This window comes from Symphalangus syndactylus, chromosome 11, assembly GCF_028878055.3.
Source record: "Symphalangus syndactylus isolate Jambi chromosome 11, NHGRI_mSymSyn1-v2.1_pri, whole genome shotgun sequence".
Lineage (NCBI taxonomy): Eukaryota > Metazoa > Chordata > Mammalia > Primates > Hylobatidae > Symphalangus > Symphalangus syndactylus.
Window position 1 is genome coordinate 19,672,587 of NC_072433.2, and position 27,284 is coordinate 19,699,870.

General features: G+C 47.1%; 1 protein-coding gene across 7 annotated transcripts; it reads left to right on the forward strand.

Annotated features, from left to right (window-relative positions):
• The first annotated feature begins 955 nt into the window (after positions 1-955).
• On the forward strand, positions 956-27,284 carry DDX19A (DEAD-box helicase 19A). 7 transcript variants are annotated; one of them, XM_055297831.2, is made up of 13 exons: positions 988-1,164; positions 4,971-5,023; positions 9,864-9,871; positions 10,113-10,163; positions 10,734-10,869; positions 16,118-16,210; positions 18,414-18,516; positions 18,888-19,002; positions 19,953-20,130; positions 20,492-20,729; positions 24,123-24,285; positions 25,273-25,464; positions 25,826-27,284. In XM_055297831.2, the coding sequence occupies exons 1-13, from the start codon at positions 1,108-1,110 to the stop codon at positions 25,885-25,887; spliced, it is 1,449 nt and encodes a 482-aa protein (XP_055153806.1). In that variant the 5' UTR covers positions 988-1,107; the 3' UTR covers positions 25,888-27,284. The 7 variants fall into 7 exon arrangements, with proteins under 7 accessions (XP_055153805.1, XP_055153807.1, XP_055153806.1 ...); XM_055297830.2 differs by lacking the exon at positions 9,864-9,871 and having other exon boundaries at positions 956-1,164; positions 4,971-5,019; XM_063611671.1 differs by lacking the exons at positions 988-1,164; positions 9,864-9,871 and adding an exon at positions 3,249-3,437 and having other exon boundaries at positions 4,971-5,019.

Sequence of the window (27,284 nt, forward strand, 5' to 3'; positions counted from 1 at the left end):
TCTGGAGTTCAGGAGTTCCAGAGCAGCCTGAGCAATATAATGAAAACCTCCGTCCCCGCAAAAAGCTTAAAAATTAGCCAGGCGTGGTGGTGCAGGCCTGTGGGCCCAGCTACCTGGGAGGCTGAGGTGGGAGGTCAAGGCTGCAGTGAGCCGAGATCACACCACTGCATTCCAGCCTGGGCGACACAATGAGACCCTGACTCAAAAAAAAAAAAAAAAAGAAAAGAAAAGAGAAAACGCATTGTGTGTTGTGTTTATTGGATGGTGGAATTATGGGGTTTACGGGCCTTTTGTTGCGTTTTGGTTTTTGTTTTCTTACCTGTTATGGCGTTCCTAACAGTAGAAATTGGCATCATATTCTCATGGAACTTTCCTTTGTTTAAAGCCCTACAGTTCACAGACTTACACATTTAATATGAGCTATGACAGGCTTAAAAATGAACGCTGGGGGCCGGGCGTGGTGGCTCACGCCTGTAATCCCAGCACTTTGGGAGGCTGAGGCGGGAGGATCAGGAGGAGTTCGAGACCAGCCTGGCCAACATGGTGAAACCCCATCTCTACTAAAATTACAAAACTTAGCCGGGCGTGGTGCCGGGCACTTGTAATCCCAGCTACTCGGGAGGCTGAGATAGGAGAATAGCTTGAACACCGCGGCGGAGGTTGCAGTGAGCCGAGATCTCGCCACGGCACTCCAGCCTGGGACATAGCAAGACTACCGTCTCAAAAAATAAATAAATAAATAAATAATAAAATAAATAAAATAAAATAAACGTTGACTTATTTCAGTGTGAAGTAAGGCAATAAACGGAGGGCTAACAGTTCCACTTCGTAGGGCTCAGCAGTTTTAAGAAGCGAGGAGGCCGCGTCCGGGAAGGGTGAGCAAAAAGCGCGAGGTTTGCTCACGAACCGAGAGGCGAGGCCGGAGGAGAGACATGGCGCCGCGCAGAATGATGATGTCGCACGCTGGGTGGGAACTGACGTCACCTGTGCTCACCGCCGCTTCCGGTCCGCGTGAGGTGCATTCTCGCGCCGGTGGCGGGCTTAGGGCTGGCGTTGCGACGTGGTGCGGTGCATATTTTCAGAAGTGGGTCTCCCTTGTCCGGGACTATGGCCACCGACTCGTGGGCCTTGGCGGTGGACGAGCAGGAAGCGGCTGTCAAGTCGGTCAGTAGCTCAGCTCCTGGCGGGGAGGACGTAGCAGGGGCCCAAGCGAAACCTCCCAAAAACACAGAGAGCTCCCCGGGTTGGGGAGGCCCCTGGGCAACGCGCTCCTGGAGTTTGCTGGGGCAGTCACTTGCCCTTGAGTTGCTCTTAGAGCTAAAGAGACCAATGCCGAGCTTTTTATCTCCATCTGGGCTGGTTAAGGACTTCATCCTTTGGTAAATCCGCCCCACTATGCATGCTGTCATTCCTGTATTGACCTCCTCGGTGACGATTATAAGGAAAGCCAAGTTTAGATTCTGATTCTCTTTTTCATTACGGGACTGTTCGCATGTTTCTGTGCTACTCTGTATTTAACATTTCTTAGATTCATGCTTAACGTGGTTGGCAGTTTGTAGCTCTTTGCAGAATAACAGATTCACTTTTGGATTTAATACTTCAGTCTACTGCAGATGTTGGAAGGAGGCACTACAAATTGTTTCATTGATGTTTAAAGTGACGGTTTCATGTACTTGTTCTTTCAGTAATGAATATTCATTCAACTGGAATGTAATTACAGCATACACTGTGGCTTTCTGTTCTTATATCTAAGACCTAAACTTTAGATTTGTTTAGTGATAATGGACTGTTTTTTTTTTTGTTGTTGTAGTTGTTTCTGTTTTGAGGCGGAGTTTCGCTCTTGTTGCCCAGGCTGGAGTGCAGTGGCGCCATCTCAGCTCACCGCAACCTCCGCCTCCCAGGTTCAAGCGATTCTCCTGCCTCAGTCTCCTGAGTAGCTGGGATTACAGGCATGCGCCACCACGCCCGGCTAATTTTGTATTTTTAGTAGAGACGGGGTTTCTCCATGTTGGTCAGGCTGATCTCGCACTCCCGACCTCAAGTGATCCATCCACCTCGGCCACCCAAAGTGCTGGGATTACAACCGTGAGCCACCGCGCCCAGCCGGTATGGGGATTTTTGAGAGGGCTATTGACAGAATTAGACAAGGCTGGCAAGGATTTATTGAACTACAGAGAACAGAATATGTTAGAAGTGTTGGCTAATAGAAATATCAGTGTAGCAGTTATTCTGATAGCCCCGAGATAGAGGGCCTATGTTGGGCAGTGGAAGTGAAAATGAAGGGATGGATATAAGATATGAAGGTAGAATGGGTAGGACTTGCTAACATAATAAAGGAGAGAAGGGAGATAAAGCCAAAGTTTTCTGTTTTCAACCTGGATCCTTTGGTGTTACTAACGTCCCAATAACAGGAATAGGAAAGTGGGAGGAAGGGCAGATTTGATAGAATGGTGAAGGCAGCCGGGCGTGATGGCACCCACCTGTTACCCCAGCACTTTGGGAGGCCGAGGTGGGCAGATCACTCGAGGTCAAGAGTTTGATTCCAGCCTGGCCAACATAGTGAAACCCTGTCTCTACTAAAAATACAAAAGTTAGCCAGGCGTGGTAGTGGTCACCTGTTAATCCCAGCTACTCAGGAGGCTGAGGCATGAGAATTGCTTGAACCTGGGAGGTGGAGGTTGCAGTGAGCCAAGATCACGCCACTGCACTCCAGCCTGGGCTACTGAGTGAGACTCTGTCTCAAAAAAAAAAAAAAAAAGAATGGTGAAGGCTGGGCACGGTGGCTCACACCTGTAATCCTAGCACTTTGAGAGACTGAGGCAGGCAGATCAGTTGAACCCAGAAGTTCAAGACCAGTGTGGGCAACATGGCGAGACCCCATTTCTACAAAAATACAAAAAAATTAGCTGGGTGGGGTGGTGGTACTCTCTTGTAGTCCCAGTTACTCAGGATGCTGAGGTGGGAGGATCACCTGAGTCTAGCGAGGTTGAGGCTGCAGTGAGCTGTGATCACACTACTGCACTCCAGCATGGGTGACAGTGAGACCCTGTTTCTTTTTTTTTTTTTTTTTTTTTGAGATGGAGTCTTGCACTGTCCGCCAGGCTAGAGTGCAGTGGCACGATCTCAGCTCACTGCAAGCTCCGCCTCCCGGGTTCACGCCATTCTCCTGCCTCAGCCTCCCAAGTAGCTGGGACTACAGGCGCCCACCACCGCGCCCGGCTAATTTTTTTGTATTTTTAGTAGAGACGGGGTTTCACCGTGTTAGCCAGGATGGTCTCGATCTCCTGACCTCGTGATCCACCCGCCTCGGCCTCCCAAAGTGCTGGGATTACAGGCTTGAGCCACCGCGCCCGGCGAGACCCTGTTTCAAAAAAAGAAAAAAGGGAGTGGTGAGTTCAGGTTTGGCTGTTCTGAATTTAAAATAAGGAAACATCTTGGTAAGTACCTGTTGTGGGAGTCCTCAAGAGATGGCAGGTTTGACGATTTGTTAGGAGAACTCACAGGCTCAGTATGTAGTTGTATTCACAGCTATGATTTATTATAGTGAAAAGATACAAAGCAAAATTAGTGGAGGAAAAAGGCTCATGGGCTAAGTCCAGAGGAAACCAGGCAAGCTTCCAAGTTATCTCCCAATGGAGTCCACAGAGTGTGCTTAATTCTTCCAGTAGCAAATTGTAACAGCACATATGAAGTGGTGTCAGGGAAGCTTGTTAGAGACTCTACTTGATTCTTTTGTTGGGGGCCTGTCGTATAGTCACCCTAGCATGTACCAGAATTCCAGACTTCCAGAAGGAATGCTGGTGTTTAGCATAAATTACATGTTTTTACAAACAGTTGAGGCAGACTGACCCCCTCTTATCAGTTGTAGGAATGATGGGAACCTTCCCAAAGTCCAAGTTCCCAGGTGACAGCCTAGGGCCAGCCTTGCAAATAGGCTTTCCCAAGGAGAGCGGTTAGGCCTGCTGTGTTCTCTTCTGCACGGTAGCTATCAGACATTTGGAAATACAACACTGGAGTTCAGGGGAAGGAGCAGGTCAGAGGTATAAAACTGGCAGTTTCCACAAAGAAATTACAAAGCATTATGAAGGGCATGGTCCTTGCACTCTGGAGTTTAAAATCTGGTGTTTAGCATCAGATTTTCTCTGAAAGAGTTACTGAGAATTGGTTTCAAACTTTGTGAAATCTGTGATCCTAACCTAGCTGTGACATGAATATCACAAATATAGGCCTAAACATACTTGGTATCTGGTTCTAAGCATCCAGCTTATCAGAAGGCTGGTATAAATAAAGTCTTCCTAATAGTTGGAGAAGACCTTTTTTTTTCACCACGTAGACTTGTGTACCTTCACTTAATAAATTATTCATGGTCTTAGGTTATCATGTGGTTCTGCTCTCTAGTGTAGAGATAACCAATGAAAGTGACAGAAGAAGGCTGGGTGCAGTGACTCACACCTGTAATCCCAGTGCTTTGGGAGGCCAAGGTGGGAGGATTGCTTGAGCCCAGGAGTTCGAGTTTTGAGTTCGAGTAGGCATGGTGGTCCACACCTGTGTTCCCAGCTACTAGGGAGGCTGAGGTGGGAGGATCGCTAGAACCCAGGAGGTTGAGGCCGCAGTGAGCCATGATCGTGCTGCTGCACTCCAGCCTAGGTGACAGAGTGAGACCTTGTCTCAGAAAATAAATAGAAAGAACTTGAGTTGGGAGATAAGCAGAGGTTGAGGTTTTCTGAAACTTTCCCCCCAAGCATTATATTTAGTCCACCCCTCCCCTTGTTTTAAGGCTGTTGAAGATATTTGAAATGATGGTTTCACCCAGACTTTCAGCAATTCTACTTTGAGGGAACAAACCAACTCCCTGAATACTGGTGCTGAAAGTTTCAGACTAGACTTTTACTAGAAAGTTTTTCTTTTCTTAGAGACCTTCCTTTTATTGGGTCCTTTGCTTAACTCTGTTTTCTTTTATTCCTATTCAGATGACCAATTTGCAGATCAAGGAAGAGAAAGTCAAAGCAGATACCAATGGTGAGTCACTGGTAACTACAAGCTAGAAAAGAGTTCCATGTGGGCCACTGCTTTGCACTCATAGCTGCATTGTACAAAGAGCTGTCATTTCGTGTAAACTTCAGCTGTTTACAAGCCAGTGAATTAGATTTTGTTACTGAAGGGATATGTCAGTTTTCCACATTTTATCCTTTGACTTCTTAAAATTAAGAGTCTCTCTGTTGGATTGTACTGCTACTGTTCATTTGATAATATTTTGGCAACTTATTTATTTATTTATTTATTTATTTATTTTGAGACGGAGTCTCGCTCTGTTGCCCAGACTGGAGTGCAGTGGCACAATCTCGGCTGACTGCAAGCTCTGCCTCCTGGGTTCATACCATTCTCCTGCCTCAGCCTCCCGAGTAGCTGGGACTACAGGTGCTCGCCACCACGCACGGCTAGTTTTTTTTGTGTGTATTTTTAGTAGACATAGGGTTTTACCATGTTAGCCAGGATGGTCTTGATCTCCTGTCCTCGTGATCCACCTGCCTCAGCCTCCCAAAGTGCTGGGATTACAGGTGTGAGCTGCCGTGCCCAGCCTAAATTTTTTATTTTTTATATTAGATTTTTAAAATTTTATTTGAGACAGGGTCTCATTCTGTCGTGCAGGCTAGAGTGGAGTGGCGTGATCTTGGCTCACTGCAATCTCTGCCACCCAGACTCAAGAGATCCTCCCACCTCAGCCTCCTAGGTAATTGAGACTACAGGCATCCACCACCACACCCGGCTAATTTTTTATATTTTTGGTAGAGGCAAGGTTTTGTCATATTGCCCAGGCTGGTCTCAACCTCCTGGGCTCAAGCGATCTGCCTGCCTCAGTCTCCCACAGTGCTGGGATTACAGGCATGAGTCACTGCACTTGGCCTAATTTTATTTATTTATTTATTATTTTTTTTTTTTATTTTTTTTTTGAGACAGAGTCTCGCTCTACCGCCCAGGCTGGAGTGCAGTGGTGCGATCTCGGCTTACTGCAGGCTCCACCTCCCACATTCACGCCATTCTTCTGCCTCAGCCTCCCAAGTAGCTGGGACTACAGGCGCCCGCCACCATGCCCAGCTAATTTTTTTTTTTTTTTTTTTTTTTTTTTGTATTTTTAGTAGAGATAGGGTTTCACCGTGTTAGCCAGGATGGTCTCGATCTCCTGACCTCGTGATCCACCCCGCTTGGCGTCCCAAAGTGCTGGGATTACAGGCATGAGCCACCGTGCCCAGCCAATTTTATTTTATTTTTTTAAATAAAATCCAGATCCCGCACGAGGTAAATTTTTTAACCTTTTGAAAAGTGAATCTGGGTTCATAAGGATTAGGGCCCACCCTAGTGACCTCATCTTAACTACAGCTGTATCACCCCTATTTCAAAATAAGGTCACATCCTGAGGTACTGTTTAGGACTTGAATATATGAGTTTGGGGTCAGGGGGCCACACACAATTCAGCTCATAACACCATCCTATCCCATAAGTAGCCACTGTTCATGGATTTTTAATATTCTTCCAAAGACTTTATGCAAAGCAAATATAAGTGTAGATTCTCATATTCTCTCTCTCAACCAAAGCGTGGCGTGATATATACAGTACACTTACTTTTTCACTCAACAGTATCCCTTGTCAAACTTTCCATATCAACACATGCAGTTTCATCCTGTTTTTTTTTTTTTTTTTTTTTTTTTTTTTTTTTTTTTTTTTTGAGGCAGAGTCTTTCTCTGTCACCCAGGCTGGAGTGCAGTGGTGCAATCTTGGCTCACTCCAACCTCTGCCTCCTGGGTTCAAGTGATTCTCCTGCCTCGGCTTCCCGAATAGCTGGGGTTACAGGTGTCTGCCATCATGCCTGGCTAATTTTTGTATTTTTAGTGGAGACAGGGTTTCACCATGTTGGCCAGGTTGGTCTTGAACTCCTGACCTGATGATCTGCCCACCTCGGCCTCCCAAAGTGCTGGGATTATAGGCGTAAGCCACTGTGCCTGGCCCCTCCTTGTGTTTTATAATTACGTGGTACTGCATTGTGTCGATATACCACGATTTTTTTTTTTTTTTTTTTTTTTTTTTTTGAGATGAAGTTTCACTCATTGCCCAGGCTGGAGTGCAATGATGTGATCTCGGCTCACTGCAACCTCCACCTCTGGAGTTCAAGCGATTCTCCTGCTTCAGCCTCCCAAGTAGCTGGGATTACAGGCATGTGCCACCACGCCTGGCTAATTTTGTGTTTTTTTAGTAGAGATGGGGTTTCTCCATCTTGGTCAGGCTGGTCTCGAACTCCTGACCTCAGGTGATCCACCCACCTCAGCCTCCCAAAGTGCTGGGATTACGGGCTTGAGCTACCGCATTTAGCTGATATACCATGATTTTTAAAGCAATCATAGATGTTTGGGTGGTCCCATTCTTTTGCTATTATAAATAATGCTTCATGAAATAACCATGAACTTAGCTCTTTTTACATGTATGCAAGTATTTGTAGGATAAATTCCCCAAAAATGGATTTGCTAGGTCAAAGTATATGCATTTGCAATTTTTTCTTCCTTTTTTTTTTTTTTTTTGAGATGGATTCTTTGTTGCCCAGGCTGGAGTACAGTGGGGACTCACTGCCACCTCCGCCTCCCAGGTTCAAGCAATTCTTCTGTTTCCGCATCCCGAGTAGCTGGGATTACAGGTGCACGCCTACATGCCCAGCTAATTTTTTGTATTTAGTAGAGACAGGGTTTCACCGTATTACCCAGGCTGCTCTTGAACTCCTGAGCTCAGGCAATCCACCCGCTTGGCCTCGCAAAGTGCTAGGATTACAGGCATGAGCCACCACGCCTGGCCTTTTTTTTTCAATTTTTTTAAGACTTGATCTTGTAGGTTGGACACAGTGGTTCACACCTGTAATCCCAGCACTTTGGGAGGCTGAGGCGGGCAGATCACGAGGTCAGGAGTTTGAGGGACCTCGTGATCTGAGGTCACCTCGGATTGAGGGACCTTGTGATTGAGCCTGGCCAATATGGTGAAACCCCATCTCTACTAAAAATACAAAAATTGCCCGGGCATGGTGGTGCATGCCTGTAGTCCCAGCTACTTGGGAGGCTGAGGCAGAAGAATCACTTGAGCCTGGAGGCAGAGGTTGCAGTGAGCCGAGGTTGTGCCACTGCACTCCATCCTGGGCAACAGAGTGAGACTCTGTCTCAAAAAAAAAAAAAAAAAAAAAAAAAAAAGTCTCTTGCTCTGTCACCCAGGCTGCAGTGCAGTGGCTCAAACTCCTGGGCTCAAGCTGTTCTCCTGCCTCAGCCTCCTGAATAGCTGGGACTATAGGCTAATATTTTTAATTTTTAGTAGAGACTAGGTCTTGCTGTGTTGCCCAGGCTGACATTTGCAATTTTTGTCAGTATTTTCAAAGTCTTTTCCTTAGGTATTATACCAATTAATATTTCTGTGGTTTTTTTTTTTTTTTTTTTGAGACGGAGCTTTGCTCTTGTTGCCCAGGCTGGAGTGCAGGGGCGTAATCTCAGCTCACTGCAACCTCTGCCTCCCGGGTTCAAGCGATTCTCCTGCCTCAGCCTTCCCGAATAGCTGGGATTACAGGCATGCGCCACCACACCCAGCTAATTTTGTATTTTTTAGTAGAGACAGGGTTTCTCCATGTTGGTCAGGCTGGTCTCAAACTCCCGACCTCAGGTGATCCACCCGCCTCAGCCTCCCAAAGTGCTGGGATTACAGGCATGAGCCGCTGTGCCCAGACACCAATTAATATTTCTATCAGCAAGAATGAGAGTGTTTCCCTACAATCTCATCACAGAATTAATAGTCAAACTTTTAGAATTTGCCAATCTGATAGGTAAAAAATGGTAGACTATGTTTGCTAATAAGGCTGTATTTTATTTTATTTTATTTTTATTTATTTTATTTTATTTTTTTTGAGACGGAGTCTCGCTCTGTCGCCCAGGCTGGAGTGCAGTGGCGCAATCTCGGCTCACTGCAAGCTCCGCCTCCCGGGTTCACGCCATTCTCCTGCCTCAGCCTCTCCGAGTAGCTGGGACTACAGGCACCCGCCACCACACCACGCTAATTTTTTGTATTTTTAGTCGACACGGGGTTTCACCGTGGTCTCGATCTCCTGACCTCGTGATCCGCCCGCCTCGGCCTCCCAAAGTGCTGGGATTACAAGTGTGAGCCACCGTGCCCGGCCATAAGCCTGTATTTTAAAGTAGGGCTAGTAAGAGGTAACATATTCTGATCTGTCTGAAATTAGTCAAAATTTATAGAAATTTAAAATTTTTCACCAGGTATAGTAGTTCATGCCAGTAATCCTAGTGCTTTGGGAGGCCAAGGCAGGAGGATTGCTTGAGACCAGGAATTTGAGAACAGGCTGGGCAACATGGCAAGACTCCATCTTTACGAAAATGTTTTTGTTTTAAATTAGCTGGGAATAGTGGCGCATGCCTGTAGTGCTAGCAACTCAGGAGGTTAAAGCAGGAGGATGTGGTGGCATGCACCTGTAGTCCCAGCTAAGTGGGAGCCTGGGGTGGGAGGATCACTTCAGCTCAGGAGGTTGAGGTTGTAGTGAGCTATGATTGCGCCACTGCACTTTAGCCTGGGCAACAGAGGGAGACCCTGTCTCAAAAAAAAAAATTTTTTCTAGAAATAAAAATTCACTAAACATAAAGAAATGCCAACTATTTATATTTTGATTACTTAAAATAACTTTTCAGGCTGGGCGCTGTGGCTCATGCCTGTAATCCCAGCACTTTGGGAGGCCAAGGTGGGCAGATCACTTGATTGAGGTCAGGAGTTCAAGACCATCCTGGCCAACGTGGTGAAACCCCGTCTCTACTAAAAATACATAAATTAGCCAGGCATGGTGGTGCACGCCTAATCCCAGCTACTCAGGAGGCTGAGGCGGGAGAATCACTTGAGCCCAGGAGGTGGAGGTTGCAGTGAGCCAAGGTTGTGCCATTGCACTCCAGCCTTGGGCTATAAGAGGGAAACTCTGTCTGAAAAATAAAAAAATAAAATAAATTTCAGTGTATTTATTTATATTGTCCCACATTTTTGGTGGTTCTCGTATTTGCCTTTCTAATTATGACAACTGTTTTCTTGTGTAGGTATTATCAAAACCAGTACCACTGCCGAGAAAACAGATGAAGAGGAGAAAGGTAACTACTTTTGGATGCCCTTGGCAAGAGACAGTATGACCCAGGGCTTGCCTTCCCGGAGCCAGGGGCACTCCAAGCTACAAGATCCAAGAGATGAGAGGAATCAGAGAAGGAATAGTGAGTGAGAGGAGGAGAACCAAACAAGTCCGAAAGCGGTAGCTCACACCTGTAATCCCAGCACTTTGGGAGGCCGAGGTGGGAGGATTCCTTTGGGCCAGGAGTTCAAGACCAGCCTGGGCAACATACTGAGACCCCCATCTCTGCAAAAGATTTCAAAATGAGCTGGGTGTGGTAGCGCACACCTGTACTCCCATCTACTTGGGAGGCTGAGGTGAGAGGATTGCCAGAGCCCAGGAATTCTAGGCTACAGTGAGCTCTGATTGCGCCACTGCATTCCAGCCTGGGTGACAGCAAGACCCCATCTCTAAAATAAATAGAGACCTATCAGTGTGATGGTTTTTCTCCAGCCATGCTTGACCGCTCAGGTGCTAGTGCGGAGAGGGAGAAAGAGTGGCTTCGTAAGCGTGGGGTTTGCCAGATGATTATGAAGATCTGGTTTCTTCCTGACAGAGGACAGAGCTGCCCAGTCCTTACTAAACAAGCTGATCAGAAGCAACCTTGTCGATAACACAAACCAAGTGGAAGTCCTGCAGCGGGATCCAAACTCCCCTCTGTACTCGGTGAAGTCGTTTGAAGAGCTTCGGCTGTGAGTATTCACTCCTTTCAACAGCTCTTCCTTGCCAGTCTCTCCCCACATAAAACTTTGCATCTCAGAGATTCTTGTGAGAATTTTACTTTTAAAAAGTTAGTGTATTTTTTTCTTTTTTTTTTTTTTTTTTTGAGACAGAGTTTCGCTCCTGTTGCCCAGCCTGGAATGCAATGGCGCGATCTCGGCTCACTGCAGCCTCTGCCTCCCGGGTTCAAGTGATTCTCCTGCCTCAGCCTCCCAAGTAGCTGGGATTACAGGCGCCCACCACCATGTCCAGCTAATTTTTTGTATTTTTAGTAAAGATGGGGTTTCTTTTTTTCTTTTTTTTTTTTTTTTTTGAGACGGAGTCTCGCTCTGTCACCCAGGCTGGAGTGCAGTGGCGCCATCTCGGCTCACTGCAAGCTCCACCTCCCAGGTTCACGCCATTCTCCTGCCTCAGCCTCCCAAGTAGCTGAGATTACAGGCGTGTGCCACCATGCCCGGCTAATTTTTTTTATTTTTTAGTAGAGACAGGATTTCACCATGTTAGCCAGGATGGTCTCGATCTCCTGATCTCGTGTTCCACCTGCCTCGGCCTCCCAAAGTGCTGGGATTACAGGCGTGAGCCACCCCGCCCGGCTGAGACGGGGTCTCACCATGTTGGCCAGGCTGGTCTTGAAGTCCTGACCTCAGGTGATCTGCCTGCCTCGGCCTCAAGGTGCTGGGATTACAGGCGTGAGCCACCGTACCTGGCTATTTTTTTTTCTTTGAAAATAAGTCACATGAATAAGTCACATGATTCAAAAGTCAAAAAGTATGAAAAATTTGCAGTATTAATCTCCCACCCTTGTGTCTTGGCTATCCTGTTATCTTCGTAGGAATTTTTTAATGCTTCAAATTGATTTATCATAGCTGAAAGTCTTATTTCTCTTATACTCTTAGAAATTTCAATAAAATATTGGCCGACAGGTGATTTCTGGATGTCAGGAATATTTCTGATTAGGTAAGCCCTTAAGTGAGAACATGTGCTATTTGGTTTTTTTAAAAAAAAAAAAAAAAAAAGGCCAGGCACAGTGGCTCATGCCTGTAATCCCAGCACTTTGGGAGGCCGAAGCAGACAGATCACAAGGTCAGGAGTTCGAGACCAGCCTGACCAACATGGTGAAACCCTGTCTCCACTAAAAATACAAAACTCAAAACTTAGCCAGGCGTGATGGCGCAGGCCCGTAATCTCAGCTACTCAGGAGGCTGAGGCAGGAGAATCACTTGAACCCGTGAGGCGAAGGTTGCAGTGAGCCAAGTTCGTGCCGCTACACTCCAGCCTGGGCAACAGAGCGAGACTCTGTCTCAAAAAATATATCTATATCTATATCTATATATATATATATATTATATATATATTTAGACTATAGGGTTTACAGTCTTACAGTTTATCTGCTTTTTAAAAAATCTGTCAAATCTGTTTTTGGTTTTTTTTTTTTTTTTTTTTTTTGAGATGGAGTCTTGCTCTGTTGCACAGGCTACAGTGCAGTGGTGTGATCTCGGCTCACCACAACCTCCACCTCCCAGGTCCAAACGATTCTCCTGCCTCAGCCTCCCAAGTTACCTGGGACTACAGGTGCATGCCACCACACCCGGCTAATTTTTGTATTTTTAGAAGAGACAGGGTTTCACTATGTTGGCCAGGCTGGTCTCGAATTCCTGATCTCATGATCTGCCCGCCTCGGCCTCCCAAAGTGCTGGGATTACAGGCATGAGCCACTGCGCCCGGCCTTATGTTTTAGGTTTACTTCAGTAAATTAATAGAGGATTAAGTGTGGATCATTGTGTTATATACATGTCACTGTGCTGGGTGTTACAAGGAACACAAGACCTACTTATTATTCTTGCTGCCTGCCAGGACCACAATCATAGAAAGTAGCTGATGAATAAGAATATGGTGGAATCAATGGATTCTTTGCCTTAGTTCAGCAAAATCTATAGTATGTCCACTATGGACAAATCGAAGCCACATTCCTTCCAGCTATTACCACTGAGAAAGAGACACTTAAAACAAGAAAGCTAACTAGTTGTTAAGTAATCCTGAAGAACAATTTTTTATTTTTATTTTTTATTTCTATTCATTTATTTATTTACTTTTGAGACTGTCTCACTCTGTTGCCCAGGCTGGAGCGCAGTGACACAATCTTGGCTCACTGCAACCTCTACCTCCCAGGTTCAAGCGATTCTCGTTCCTCAGCCTCTCACATAGCTGGGATTACAGGCCTGAGCCACCACACCTGGCTAATTTTGGTATTTTTAGTAGAGACAGGGCTTCATCATGTTTGCCAGGCTGGTCTCAAACTCCTGGCCTCAAGTGATCTGCCCGCCTCAACCTCCCAGGCTGCTGGGATTACAGGCATGAGCCACTGCGCCCAGCCTTATTTTTTTATTTTTAAAAATAGAGGTGCGGTGTCACTGTGTTGGCCAGGTTGCTCCTGAACTCCTGTCCTCAGAGTCCTCCTGCCTCAGCCTCCAAGATTGCTAGGATTACAGGTGTGAGCCACTGCACCTGGCCCAAGAACTTTTTTTTTTTTAAATAGAGATGAGGTTTTTACCATGTTGCCCAGACCGGACCAAAAATGTATTTTTAAACAGTTACACTTTAGGTTGGGCACGGTGGCTCACGCCTGTAATCACAGCACTTTGGGAGGTCAAGGCAGGTGGATTGCCTGAGGTCAGGAGTTCGAGACCAGACTGGTCAAAATGATGAAACCCCGTCTCCACTAAAAATACAAAAAAATTAGCCGGCTGTAATGGCATATGGCCTGTAGTCCCGGCTACTCAGGAGGCTGAGGTAGGAGAATTGCTTGAACCCAGGAGGTGGAGGTTGCAGTGCGCCGAGATCATGCCATTGCACTCTGGCCTGGGAGATAAAAGCGAAACTCCTCAAAAAAAAAAAAAAAAAAAAAATTTGGTAGGAAAAGGAAACAAAGAATGAAACCACGGTCACCTAATGTACTTGGTCTGCTTTGTACTTAAAATATTTGAGTTAATCTGCAAAATCAAAGAAAACTGAGTCAGTGGAAGCTGTTGGATCATTTGAGTCCCAATTAAGTAGTGACTTTGTTTCCTTGGCAACCAAGTCAGAAGCTGCCAAGTGTCACAGCGTTTTCTCCCAAATGGAAGATATGAAAGATTATGTTTTTAAATTTCTTTGTGTCTGAGAACCAACATACGCCAGAGAATTTGCCTTTTAGAGAGCCTGCTAAACTCCAAGGAAGGCTTAGAGAACAGTTGGGTTGCCTTTTCTTTAGAAACAATCTGGTATGATTTTTCTTAAACATCTTGTCAATTTAGAGGTAGCAGAGAGCTTATTGTAAATGCAATGTAAGAGCAACTTAAATTGATAATTCTTGTGTAGCTGTTTACATAAGAAGTTGGTGTCCAGGTGCGGTGGCTCACGCCTGTAATCCCAGCAGTTTGGGAGGCTAAGGCGAGTGGATCTCTTGAGCTCAGAAGTTCAAGACTAGCCTGGGTAACATGGTGAAACCTCGTCTCTACAAAAAATAAAAAAAAATTAGCCGGGTGTGGTGGCATGTGCCTGCAGCCCCAGCTACTCAAGGGTGGGAGGATCTCTTGAGGCCTGGGAGGTGTCGGTTGCAGTGAGCCCAGTTCAGACAACTGCACTCCAGCCTGGGCGACAGAGTGAGAACGTCTCTCAAAAAGAAGTAGTTAGTGTTTGTCTGTTTATTTTGATTAGACCTAAGTGAATCTCAGCATTTGTAAAGTTTAGTAGGTTAATCAAACCACCTTTATTTACTGTATATCAGCTACTAGAAACTGGCTTCATCAATTTTCTTTTTTTATAGCCGGGTGCTACGGCTCACGCCTGTAATCCTAGCACTTTGGGAGGCCGAGGCAAGTGGATCACCTGAGATTAGGGGTTCGAGACCAGCCTGGCCAACATGGCGAAACCCTGTCTCTACTAAAAACACAAAAATTAGCCAGGTGTGGCAGTATGCGCCTGTAATCCTAGCTACTCAGGAGGCTGAGGTAGGAGACTTGCTTGAACCCAGGAGGCAGAGGTTGCAGTGAGCCAAGATCACCCTATTGCACTCTAGCTTGAGCAACACAGCAAGACTCCATCTCAAAAAAAAAAAAAAAAATTCTTTTTTCTTTCTTTGTTTTTTCTTTCTGTTTTTTAAGAGATGACCTGGCCTTGTTGCCCAGCCCAGAGTGCAGTGGGGCAATCATTGCTCATTATAGTCTCGAACTCTTAGCCTCAGGCAATCCTCCTGCCTCAGTCTCCCAAGTAGCTAGGACTACATACAGGTGCATGTCATCATGCCCAGCTCATTTTTGTTTTTTGTTTTGTTTTGTTTTGTTTTGTTTTGTTTTAGAGACAGGGTCTCACTGTGTTGCCCAGGTGGGTCTTGAACGCCTGGACTCCTCAAGCAGTCGTCCCACCTAGGCCTCCCAAAGTGCTAGGATTGCAGGCGTGAGCTACCACGCCCAGCCCATCAATTTCCTTACCTATTGATTGTGTTGAGTATTTGCATAGTTAGCTTTGGAAAGAACATGGAACAAAAGGACTTCTAAATGTTAGCAGTATAGTAAATAGTGTTTATTTTAATTTATTATTTACTTATTTAGAGTCACACTCTGTCACCCTGGTTGGAGTGCAGTGGCTCAGTCACAGATCACTGCAGCCTTGACCTCCTGAGCTCAAGTGAGCCTCCCACCTCAGCCTCTTGAGTAGCTGGGACTACAGGTGTGCCCAGCTATTTTTTGTATTTTTTTATAGAGATGAGGTATCACCGTGTTGCCCAGGCTGTTCTCAAACTTCTGGCCTCAAGCAGTCGGCCTGCCTTGACCTCCCAAAGTGCTGAGATTACAGGCATGAGTCACTGCACCTGGCCTATTTTTAGATATATCTTTTATAATTTATGTAATGCTATGAATTAATAACCACCACCCTTGCTGTGTCCAGGGAACACTTGTCCTCCAAGGCCAGCCAGATTTGTGGGTCTGCTGAAAGCATTAATTTCTGTAAGAAAAGAAACCAGTCTATATTTTATGAATTATAGAATAGTTGCAGATTAAGATTCCTTAGGGAAAGGCGGTAGCTTGGTTTGGTTTTTGACAGTGTTTTCTTAAGGCATAGGAAAATACGTCTGACAGGGGTAGGAAGCATCATTCCTCACTATAGAAAAAGATAAGATTCTAGGCCTCTAAAACAATTCCAACTTCTAGGCATCCATCCTCTGTCTTCCTGGCTTCCTAGGAAACCACAGCTTCTCCAGGGAGTCTATGCCATGGGCTTCAATCGACCCTCCAAGATACAAGAGAACGCATTACCCATGATGCTTGCTGAACCGTGAGTATGCAGATCAAGTGCATCTCTCCCAGTGTGATTAAATCAATCTTCCCCAAACTGCGTCTTTGTGCCTGAGAACAGAAGGGGCTGTTTGGGACCACGTGTTTCCTCAGGAAAACAGCTTAGGCAAGTGCAGAGAGAATCGGATGGAGTTAGGTACAGTTTCTGCCTTTCCCACTTAACAATAGAAACTGATAGAGAAAGGTAGTGCTTTATTCCATGCTATCTTAAAAATTGGGCTTAAGGCCGGGCACGGTGGCTCTCTCCTGTAATCCTAGCACTTTGGGAGGCCTAGGTGGGTGGATCACCTGAGGTCAGGAGTTTGAGTCCAGCCTGACCAACATGGCAAAACCCTATCTCTACTAAAAATGCAAAAATTAGCTGGGCACGGTGGCCCACACTTGTAATCCTAGCACTTTGGGAGGCCAAGGTGGGCGGATTGCCTGAGCTCGGGAATTTGAGACCAGCCCGGGCAACATGGTGAAACCCCGTCTGACTAAAAAAGAAAAAAAAAATTATCCAGGCCTGTTGGTGTGTGCCTGTAGTCCCAGCCTCAGGAGGCTGAGGCAGGAGAATTGCTTGAACCCGGGAGGCAGAGGTTGCAGTGAGCCGAGAGGCATTCTAGCCTGGCGACAGAGCAAGACCCTGTCTCAAAAAAAATACAAAAATTAGTCTGGCATGGTGGCACGTGCCTGTGGTCTCAGCTACATGGGAGGCTGAGGCGGGAGAATTGCTTGAACCCCAGAGGCAGAGGTTGCAGTGAGCCGAGATTGCACCACTGCACTCTAGCCTGGGAAACATAGTGAGACTCCGTCTCAAAAAAAAAAAAAAAATGGGTTTAAAAAATATTATTTTGATATGAATGGTGTTGCAATAGATTCAAAAACAAACAAAATATTATTTAGAAATTTTTGAGACCTACACAGAGGTGTAAAGAACAATACCAAGAACACCTCTGTAGCCCTATCCTGCCAAGAAAGGAAGCAGGTCCAGTTGATAGTTGAAGCCCCTGAATTCCTCTCCTTCCACATCCTCCCACCCTGACCAGAGTGAGTTCCTTTTGAGACAGAGTCTCACTCTGTTTCCCCGTCTAGAGTGCAGTGGTGCAGTTACAGCCCACTGCAGCCTCGACCTCCTGGGCTTAATCCTGTCACCTCAGCCTCCTGAGTAGCTGGGACTACAGGCATGTGCCACCATGCCCAGCTGACTTAAAAAAATTTTTTTTGTAGTTTGAGAAGCTGAGGCAGGTGGATCCCTTGAGGTCAGGAGTTCGAGACCAGCCTGGCCAACATGATGAAACCCCACCTCCATTAAAAATACAAAAATTAGGCTGGTCTTATAAAATAAGATATAAAATATAAAATAAGGCCCACCTTAGTTTATTTATCTCTTTTTTTTTTTTTTTTTTTTTTTTATGTGAGATGAATTCTAGCTCTGTCACCCAGGCTGGAATGTGGTGGCGCAATGTCCACTCACTGCAAGCTCTGCCTCCCAGGTTCATGCCATTCTCCTGCCTCAGCCTCCCCAGTAGCTGAGACTACAGGCACCTGCCACCACGCCTGGCTAATTTTTTGTATTTTTAGTAGAGACGGGGTTTCATTGTGTTAGCCAGGATGGTCTCGATCTCCTGATCTTCTGATCTGCCCGCCTCGGCCTCCCAAAGTGTTGGGATGACAGGCATGAGCCATATTTATCTTTTTTAATGACAAACATGCCACCTATTCCCATGATGCTGGGTCCCATAAAGTGGAATGTAAAAGTTCCCTCTAAAACATCCACCTGACTTAGCATCTTGTCCATAAAACTGGGGAAAGGCACACACAGAAGGAGCCAAATTCTGGGAATGCATCATGGCTCAGCCAAAAATATCGCTGGGGACTTGTCTGGGCACAGATCTTACTCCACACACTTGATTTCCCTGTGACCCTTGGGGTGCAAAACTGGGGTCCTCTAGCTGTGCTACAGGCTAGAATAAGAATTTCTTGCTGTGAGCCCATTTAAAATAATCATTTATTTTACAATTTAAGCAGCTTTTTAACAGCATATAAAAAAATGTATGAAAGTAATTTGTGCTCAGTGGAGAAAACCTGGGTAATATAGAGAAGCATGAAGGAGGAAATATGCCTTTCATTTAGAAAGAACATTTTGACATGTTACTGAGTTTCACCAATGTAAGTTTCATTTCTGTTCTTCCTTGATCCAGCCCACAGAACCTGATTGCCCAGTCTCAGTCTGGCACTGGTAAAACAGCTGCCTTTGTCTTAGCCATGCTCAGCCGAGTGGAGCCAGCAGACAGATACCCCCAGGTGAGGGCTTGTGGGGCTGGGTGTCCTGGGTTGCCTGCCCTGGGGAGCGCAGTGCCATATGGTGGGGATTAACGAGAGGTCTGAAGCTTCTGACGCCTTAGGCTGTGGCTCAGGCAGAGCAAGTTCCTACACCAGGCCCTGACCTGGGAGAATGTGCTTGGAAGCAGCAGCCTTAGACCATGGCTTGCAAAGGCCTCCGCCAAGCCAGGGCTACCTGCTGCAGGCTTCAGTCTATACCTGAAAGGTGGGCCTGGATGACAGGACATGCTTCCCTGTGCTATTCAAGTGCTAATAACATCAGCATACTGGGTGCCTTCAGGTCTGTTACCAAATGGCTCTCCTAAACTCATCCTTTATGATTTTTCTGTCAGTGTCTGTGCCTCTCCCCAACATATGAGCTGGCGCTTCAAACAGGAAAAGTGATTGAGCAGATGGGCAAATTTTACCCAGAACTGAAGCTTGCCTATGCTGTTCGAGGCAATAAATGTGAGTACGGCAGGTGACACCTGAACAGTGAGCAGGGTAGGGGGTTGGGTGTTTGAATTTTGAAGATGCGATGACCATATTCAACTTTCTAATTCAGTCTGACCCTGGAGCCTAACTGTGTTGCTGTATTTGAATCTATTTGAATACCTGCCAATTTAACAGTCTTTTTCAGTCTTAAAATAAGATTTTCGTTGATAAAAAAAAAAAATCCATGCATGACTCACAGAGTTCTTAATATCTAGAGTTCTTTGCTCAGAAGGTAGAGTTTTGAATTTAGCGTCCAGAGTTCTGGGACCTGTTACCAAAGAGGGATTAACAGGACTGAGGATGGAAGGTTGGGGTCAGCTCCCTTTCTTTAAAAGTAAGCAAAACCAGGTACAGTGGCTCACACCTGCAATCCCAGCCATTTGGGAGGCCAGGGTGGGAGGACTGCTTGAGCACATGGTTCGAGACCAGCCTGGGCAACATAGTAAGACAAAAAATAAAAAAAAAACAAATAGCCAAGCGTGGAAGTGCCAGCTTGTAGTCCCAGCTACTTGGGAGGCTGAGGCAGGAGGATCGCTTGACCCTGTGTGGCCAAAGCTGCAGTGAGCTATGACTGTGTCACTGCACTCTAGGCTGGGCAACAGAGTGAAACCCTGTCTCAAAATAAATAAATAAACAAACATAAAAAGAGTTGGATGATGTTGGATTATAGGAGGAAGAAGAAGGGAACTGATGCTTATTGAGGGATTGCTGTGTGGGATTTGATCCTGACCACAGTGCACTGAGATAAGTGTCGTTCTGCCCACTTCACAGCAAAAGAGACCAAGACTGAGGGGAACACTCATGTTTGTTTTGAAATCTGGAAATAACTTGTTCTCCTAGTCCTAGAAGGATGGGCAGGGCTTTGATTTCCAGAGCTGGCTTTGCCTTTGAAATACCCATGAAAATCACCTGGGTCTCCACAGTGGAAAGAGGCCAGAAGATCAGTGAGCAGATTGTCATTGGCACCCCTGGGACCGTGCTGGACTGGTGCTCCAAGCTCAAGTTCATTGATCCCAAGAAAATCAAGGTGTTTGTTCTGGATGAGGCTGATGTCATGATAGCCACTCAGGGCCACCAAGATCAGAGCATCCGCATCCAGAGGTAGGGATCTCGAGGGCGGGGGACTCCTCAGACTCCCCATCTGCAGTGTCTTCTCCCTTCACTTCAGACGCCTCCTCTGGCTTCTGCCTGGGTCTTGGCTCTCATACTCTCTGCAGCATTTGTTTGAGGGGCCATTTCCGTGTCAGCGCTGACCACAGTCCCTCCCAGCCTGGGTTGAGAAAGGAGACCTAGGGACTCTTCCCCAACCCCTGTCCCCAACCCAGGCCTGCTGCTCCTCCTCCCCAAGATGCTCCTCCCCTATCAGCCTTCCTGGGCATCTAGACCCTCCCAGCTGGGGAGGCTGTGCTTCTGTCGCTTCCCGGGGCCACCTGGGGCCACCTACCGGGGCCTTCCCTTGCAGGATGCTGCCCAGGAACTGCCAGATGCTGCTTTTCTCCGCCACCTTTGAAGACTCTGTGTGGAAGTTTGCCCAGAAAGTGGTCCCAGACCCAAATGTTATCAAACTGAAGCGTGAGGAAGAGACCCTGGACACCATCAAGCAGTACTATGTCCTGTGCAGCAGCAGAGACGAGAAGTTCCAGGCCTTGTGTAACCTCTACGGGGCCATCACCATTGCTCAAGCCATGATCTTCTGCCATGTGAGTAGCAGCGGCAGTGGCAGGCCTGGCCCTTCCCTCTCAGCCAGCTCCCCACAGGGCTCAGGAGGACTGGATGCCCCTGGGTGCCATGGGAAGAAGGGAAGTGCTTTCTGAAGATGTAAGAGACAGGCTCTCCTTTAGTGGGGGTAATGGTAGTATCCCAAGGGATACATAGCCTAAATATAGAGCCCCTGAACTTTATGTCTTATTTGTGGATGACGTATTATTGCACAACCCAAGAGAATCAACTCACATTTGTAAGAAAAATAAAAAATTCAACAAGATGGCCGGGTGTGGTGGCTCATGCCTGTAATCCCAGCACTTTGGGAGACCGAGGTGGGCGGATCACGAGGTCAGGAGATCGAGACCATCCTGGCTAACACGGTGAAACCCCATCTCTACTAAAAGTACAAAAAATTAGCTGGGCGTGGTGGCGGGCCCTTGTAATACCAGCTACTCAGGAGGCTGAGGCAGGAGAATGGTGTGAACCCGGGAGGCAGAGCTTGCAGTGAGCCGAGATCACACCACAACACTCCAGCCTGGCAACAGAGCGAGACTCCGTCTCAAAAAAAAAAAAAAAAGTTCAACAAGATAGTTAGTCATAACATTCACACACATAGTTTTCCAGTCTCAAACAGCAAATACTTAGAAAATGGAAGGATAGATCTCATTGATAATCGAAACAATAAATATTTAAGATCTCTGAAGAAAATGTCAAAATGATTTTAGAATAAGAGACAGTGGAGCATGGTGGCTCATGCCTGTAATCCCAGCACTTTGGCAGGCCGAGACAGGTGGATCACCTGAGGTCGGGAGTTGGAGACCAGCCTGACCAACATGGAGAAACCCTGCCTCTACTAAAAATACAAAATTAACCGGGTGTGGTGGTGCATGTCTGTAATCCCAGCTACTCGGGAGGCTGAGGCAACAGAATCACTTGAACCCAGGAGGCGTAGATTGCGGTGAGCTGAGATCGTGCCACTGCACTCCAGCCTGGGTGACAGAGCGAGACTCCATCTCAAAAAAAAAAAAAAAAAAAAAGAGGCCAGGCTTAGTAATCCCAACACCTTTGGAGGCCAAGGCAGAAGGATCGCTTCAGCCCAGGAGTTTGAGACCAGCCTGGGCAACATCGGGAGACCCCATCCCTAAAACACTTAAAAAAAAAATTAGCTGGATGTGGTGGCACACACCTGTAGTCTCAGCTACTCAGAAGACTGAGGTGGGAGGATCCCTTGAGCCCAGGAGTTAGAGGCTGCAGTCAGCTGTGATCATGCCACTGCACTTAGCATGGGTCCCAAAGCAACACTCTGTCTCAAAACAAAGAAACATACAATGCAATGATACAGTGATAACAGTAATATATAACTCAAATATAATCCATGTTCTCCTACCTCCACTTGTGCCAAAAGTATTCTTTTTTTTTTTTTGAGACCGAGTCTAGCTCTGTCACCCAGGCTGGAGTGCAATGGTGTGATCTTGGCTCACTGCAACCTCCGCCTCCTGGGTTCAAGCGATTCTCCTGCCTCAGCCTCCAAAGTAGCTGGGATTACTGGTGCCTGCCATCATGCCCAGCTAATTTTTGTATTTTTGGTACAGGAGGTTTCACCATGTTGCTCAGGCTTGTCTTGAACTGCTGACCACAGGTGATCCGCCTGCTGTGGCCTCCCAAAGTACTGGGATTACAGGCATGAGCCTTGGCGCCTGGTGCCAAAAAATACTCTTTTTTTTTTTTTTTTTTTTTTGAGACGGTCTCACTATCTTGCCCAGGCTGGACTCAAACTGCTGGGCTCAAGTGATTCTCCCACCTCAACCTCCCAAGTAGCTGGGACTCCAGGCACATGGCACTGTGCCCAGCTCATCTTTATTGCTTTTTGTTGTGTTAAATCCAAGAGCCAGTCAAGGATTGCTTGTTGCATTTAGTTGTCATGTCTCTTAAGACTCCTAAATCTAGAAGAATTTCCTCACCTTTGTTTTATTGCCTCTCATTACAGTGACATCTTGAAGCATCCAGGGTAGTCTTTTTCTTTTTGAGATGGAGTTTCACTTTTGTTGCCCAGGCTGGAGTGCAGTGGCGCAATGTCAGTTCACCACAACCTCTGCCTCCCAGGTTCAAGTGATTCTCCTGCCTCAGCCTTCCCGGGTAGCTGGGATTACAGGCATGTGCCACCATGCCTGGCTAATTTTGTATTTTTAGTAGAGACAGGGTTTCTCCATATTAGTCAGGCTGGTCTCAAACTTCAGACCTCAGGTGATCCGCCTGCCTCGGCCTCCCAAAGTGCTGGGATTACAGGCATGAGCCACTGTGCCCGGCCAATCTTGTTTTATTTTTTCTTTCTTTCTTTTTCTTTTCTTTTTTTTTTTTTTTTTTTGAGATGGAGTCTCGCTCTCTCGCCCACGCTGGAGTGCAATGGCACGATCTTGGCTCACTGCAGCCTCTGCCTCCCGGGTTCAAGCGATTCTCCTGCCTTGGCTTCCTGAGTAGCTGGGATTACATGCGCATGCCACCACGCCCAGCTAATTTTTGTATTTTTAGCAGAGATGGGGTTTCACCATGTTGGTCAGGCTTCTGTTGAACTCCTGACCTCGTGATCGGCCCACCTCGGCCTCCCGAAGTGCTGGGATTACAGGCATGAGCCACCGCGCCCGGCCCCCAGGGTAGTCTTACTCCTAGGCTCAAGTGATCCTTCAACTTGGTCTCCCAAATTGCTGTGGTTATAGGCGTGAGCCACTGTATCTTGCCCCAGGTTAAATATTTTTGTGGTATAAATTTTCTTTTTTTTTCTTTCTTTTTTTTTTTTTTTTTTTTTGAAGACAGGGTCTTGCTCCATCGCCCAGGCTGGAGTGCAGTGGTGCAATCTTGGCTCACCAGCCTTCACCTCTCAGGTTCAAGCAATTCTCCTGCCTCACCTTCCGCAAGTAGCTGGGACTTACAGGCCCACGCCACCACGCCTAGCTAAATTTTTTGTAGAGACAGGGTTTGGCCATGTTCCCCAGGCTAGTCTCGAACTCCTGAGTTCAAGTGAGCCACATGCCTCATCCTCCCAAAGTGCTAGGATTACAGGTGTGAGCCACCATGCCCAGCCAGGTACAAATATTTTTGTAAGATTACAACCCAGGTGACATTGTTACTTCCTGTTGCACTATATCGGGTTTATAATTTTAAGAAATTTAGCGTTTAGCTGCTAAGTTTCTGGTACAGTCTTCCAGATCAAAGATATCTTCAGCTAAGCACGGTGCCTCACACCTGTACTCCCAGCACTTTGGGAAGCCAAGACAGGATAATGGCTTGAACCCAGAACTTTTGAGATCACTGTGAGTGACAGCAAGACTGTCTCGAAAAGAAAAAATATATACTCAAATACTTTTCATTTCTCAATTTTTTTTTTCTTCCAGACTCGCAAAACAGCTAGTTGGCTGGCAGCAGAGCTCTCAAAAGAAGGCCACCAGGTGGCTCTGCTGAGTGGGGAGATGATGGTGGAACAGAGGGCTGCGGTGATTGAGCGCTTCCGAGAGGGCAAAGAGAAGGTTTTGGTGACCACCAACGTGTGTGCCCGCGGTGAGCAGAGGACGTGTCCCACCTGGACTGCCAGGCTTGGGGTCCTAGGCCCAGTTAGAGCCAGAAATCCTTGTATACAGGGAAGTCGGATGCTCTCAGGGAGATTGGTGGGGTTGGTGACACTATTCCTTTCTAGGAGAGACTGTTTGGATTTCCCTGAGGTGATAAGAACTCACACTTGCTAGGCGCGGTGGCTCATGCCTGCAATCCCAAGGCAGGAGAATTACTTGAACCCTGGAGACGGAGATTGCAGTGAGCCGAGAATGTGCTATTGCACTCCATCCTGGGTGACAGAGTGAGACTCCGTCTCCAAAAAAAAAAAAAAGGAAGAGGGCAGGCCCAGTGGCTCACGCCTGTAATCCCAGCACTTTGGGAGGCCGCAGTGGGCGAATCACCTGAGGTCAGGAATTCAAGACCAGCCTGACCAATATGATGAAACCCCATCTCTACTAAAAATACAAAAATTAGCCGGGCATGGTGGCATGCGCCTGTAATCCCAGCTACTTGGGAGGCTGAGTGAGACAGGAGAATCGCTTGAACCCGGGAGGTGGAGGTTGTGGTGAGTGAGATCGTGCCATTGCACTCCAGCCTGGGCAACAAGAGCGAAACTCCGTCTCAAAAATAAAAAAAGAAAGAAAAAGAACTCCCACGGAAGCCAGGAGTCCTGACTTGGTGGAAGGAAATGCACAGGCATCTGACTGGTAGAGAACAGAGCCTGCTCTTCCAGGGGCGCCCATCTCCAGAACATTGTGTTTCCCAGAGGATTACTGACTGATTTCATGATTTTTTGGCACTTGCCAAAGTTCTTTTCCTCCGGGTTCTGTTGCCTGCCTATATGTGCCCTCTCTTGTACCCAATTCCCAGTGTTGGCCTGTCCCAAATTCTTACCCTCTATCCAAAGTTGGTATGCATTCACCTACCTGTGGATGACAGTGATTTCTCTCTCCTGTCCTTAGTCCTCTCAGCCTCCAACTCTCCTTCCTGCAGGCATCGATGTTGAACAAGTGTCTGTCGTCATCAACTTTGATCTTCCCGTGGACAAGGACGGGAACCCTGACAACGAGACCTACCTGCACCGGATCGGGCGCACGGGCCGCTTTGGCAAGAGGGGCCTGGCAGTGAACATGGTGGACAGCAAGCACAGCATGAACATCCTGAACAGAATCCAGGAGCATTTTAGTGAGTCCCGGGGAGGTTCCTGTGCCTGGCGCCCTTTGCTAAGGGGGGCGGGGTGGGGAAAGGGGTAGGATCTTCTGTAGCCCCGAGAGGGGCTCTGTCCCTGGCACACTCCCCTCCTTTCTGACCACATGGCAGTTCTCAGGGAGCACACCTGGAGACTTCAGGACCCAGGGACTCCAAGGACAGCTCCCCTGTGAGCGGGCTTTGGGGCGTGGGGCTCTGACTGTTGCTGTCAGTGACTAGGGGCCCTGCTGCCCCCTGCTTAGGCACCCGGAGCCTTTGGGGCTGAATGAATGATTGCTGTGGCCCGAGGTGGGGCACATTCCTGGGCAGGGTAGAGACTTGTGTATTTTTCCCCCAGATAAGAAGATAGAAAGATTGGACACGGATGATTTGGACGAGATTGAGAAAATAGCCAACTGAGAAGCCCCACCAGCCACTGGTGCCAGCCCTGGCACTGCCCCTGCACAGGAGACAAGTGTGTTCAGGGCACAGGCCCCGACATCACCCCAAGGACAACGGCACAAGTAGAGAGAAACTACCTACCTCACTTCAAATTATGTTTGGACTTGACAAAAATAGGTGCAAATGACGGGGGCAATAGAAGGAAAAATTTGCATTTTCGAAAATTGGGTCCTTTCCTCACTTTTTTAAAGCCAAATTTCCCCCATCTTTTTAATAATCTGGTCACATTGGCAGTCGCTGGCCCTAGGACCCCCTCCTGATTTTGGCTAGGCATCGTGGAACCAGCTCCAGCCCCTGAAGAAATGGTAGACATGCAGGTTGTGCAGAAGAGGCTGAGTGGAAAATGGTGTGAGCCCCACCGCCATGGATCGAACGAGGGAAGCGGCAGCAGAGAGGCCAGAGCTGCCCCCTCTCTGTCTCTTCACTGGACCCTTCACAAGTGTTTCTCCTGCCCTTGGGGCCATCTTCCTTCTCCTGAAATCCAGAGACTTTCTTGCTCATCCCTTCTCCCTTTCACTTCTGTTCTCTGCTGCAGAAAGTAGACTTGCGTATCCCTGATGAGCAGCTCGGCCACTTTTGTAAACTTCAGATTCGGAGAGAAACAAAGTCAGTGAATCCTGATCCCTTGAGAGAGAGTGACCTGGCGAGGGTCGATGAAGGGGCTGGGCCTGCGCTTGCCTTCCCTTCCTTCTCTCGGTTGTTCCCTCCGCTTAGGCCCCTGGTACTCAGTCACGGCAGCCAGGAGACCCCAGGTGAGTTTCTGAGCACACACATAGTTGGTTCTTACCCCCGGGTGTCACACTGGGCCGGGAGCTGAGCAAGAGTTTGGAACAGAAGTTATGACCAAGGGAATTATGCTGTTCATTTATAATAGTGGACATTATGGAGAGCTCTGATTCCTACATAATAGGAAGAAGGACGGATAGGCCGGGTGTGGTGGCTCACGCCTGTAATCCCAGCACTTTGGGAGGCTGAGGCGGGCGGATCGGTTGAGCTTAGGAGTTCGGGACCAGCCTGGCCAACATGATGAAACCCCGTCTCTACCAAAAATAGAAAAAATGTAGCCGGGTGTGGTGGCGCACGCCTATAGTCCCAGCTACTCGGGAGGCTGAGGTAGGAGAATCGCTTAAGCCTAGGTAGAGGCTGCTGTGAGCTGAAATGGCGCCACTGCACTCCAGCCTGGGTAACAGAGCGAGACCCTGACTCAATAAATAAATAAGGATGGATAAATTATAGCTGTATGCATCATTCATTATGCTAAGACATTTTAAAGTAATTATGAGAAATGCTCTACTAATCATGATTTGTTTGTATTTTTCCGCTTATTAGACAAATATATACTCATTTTAAAAAGG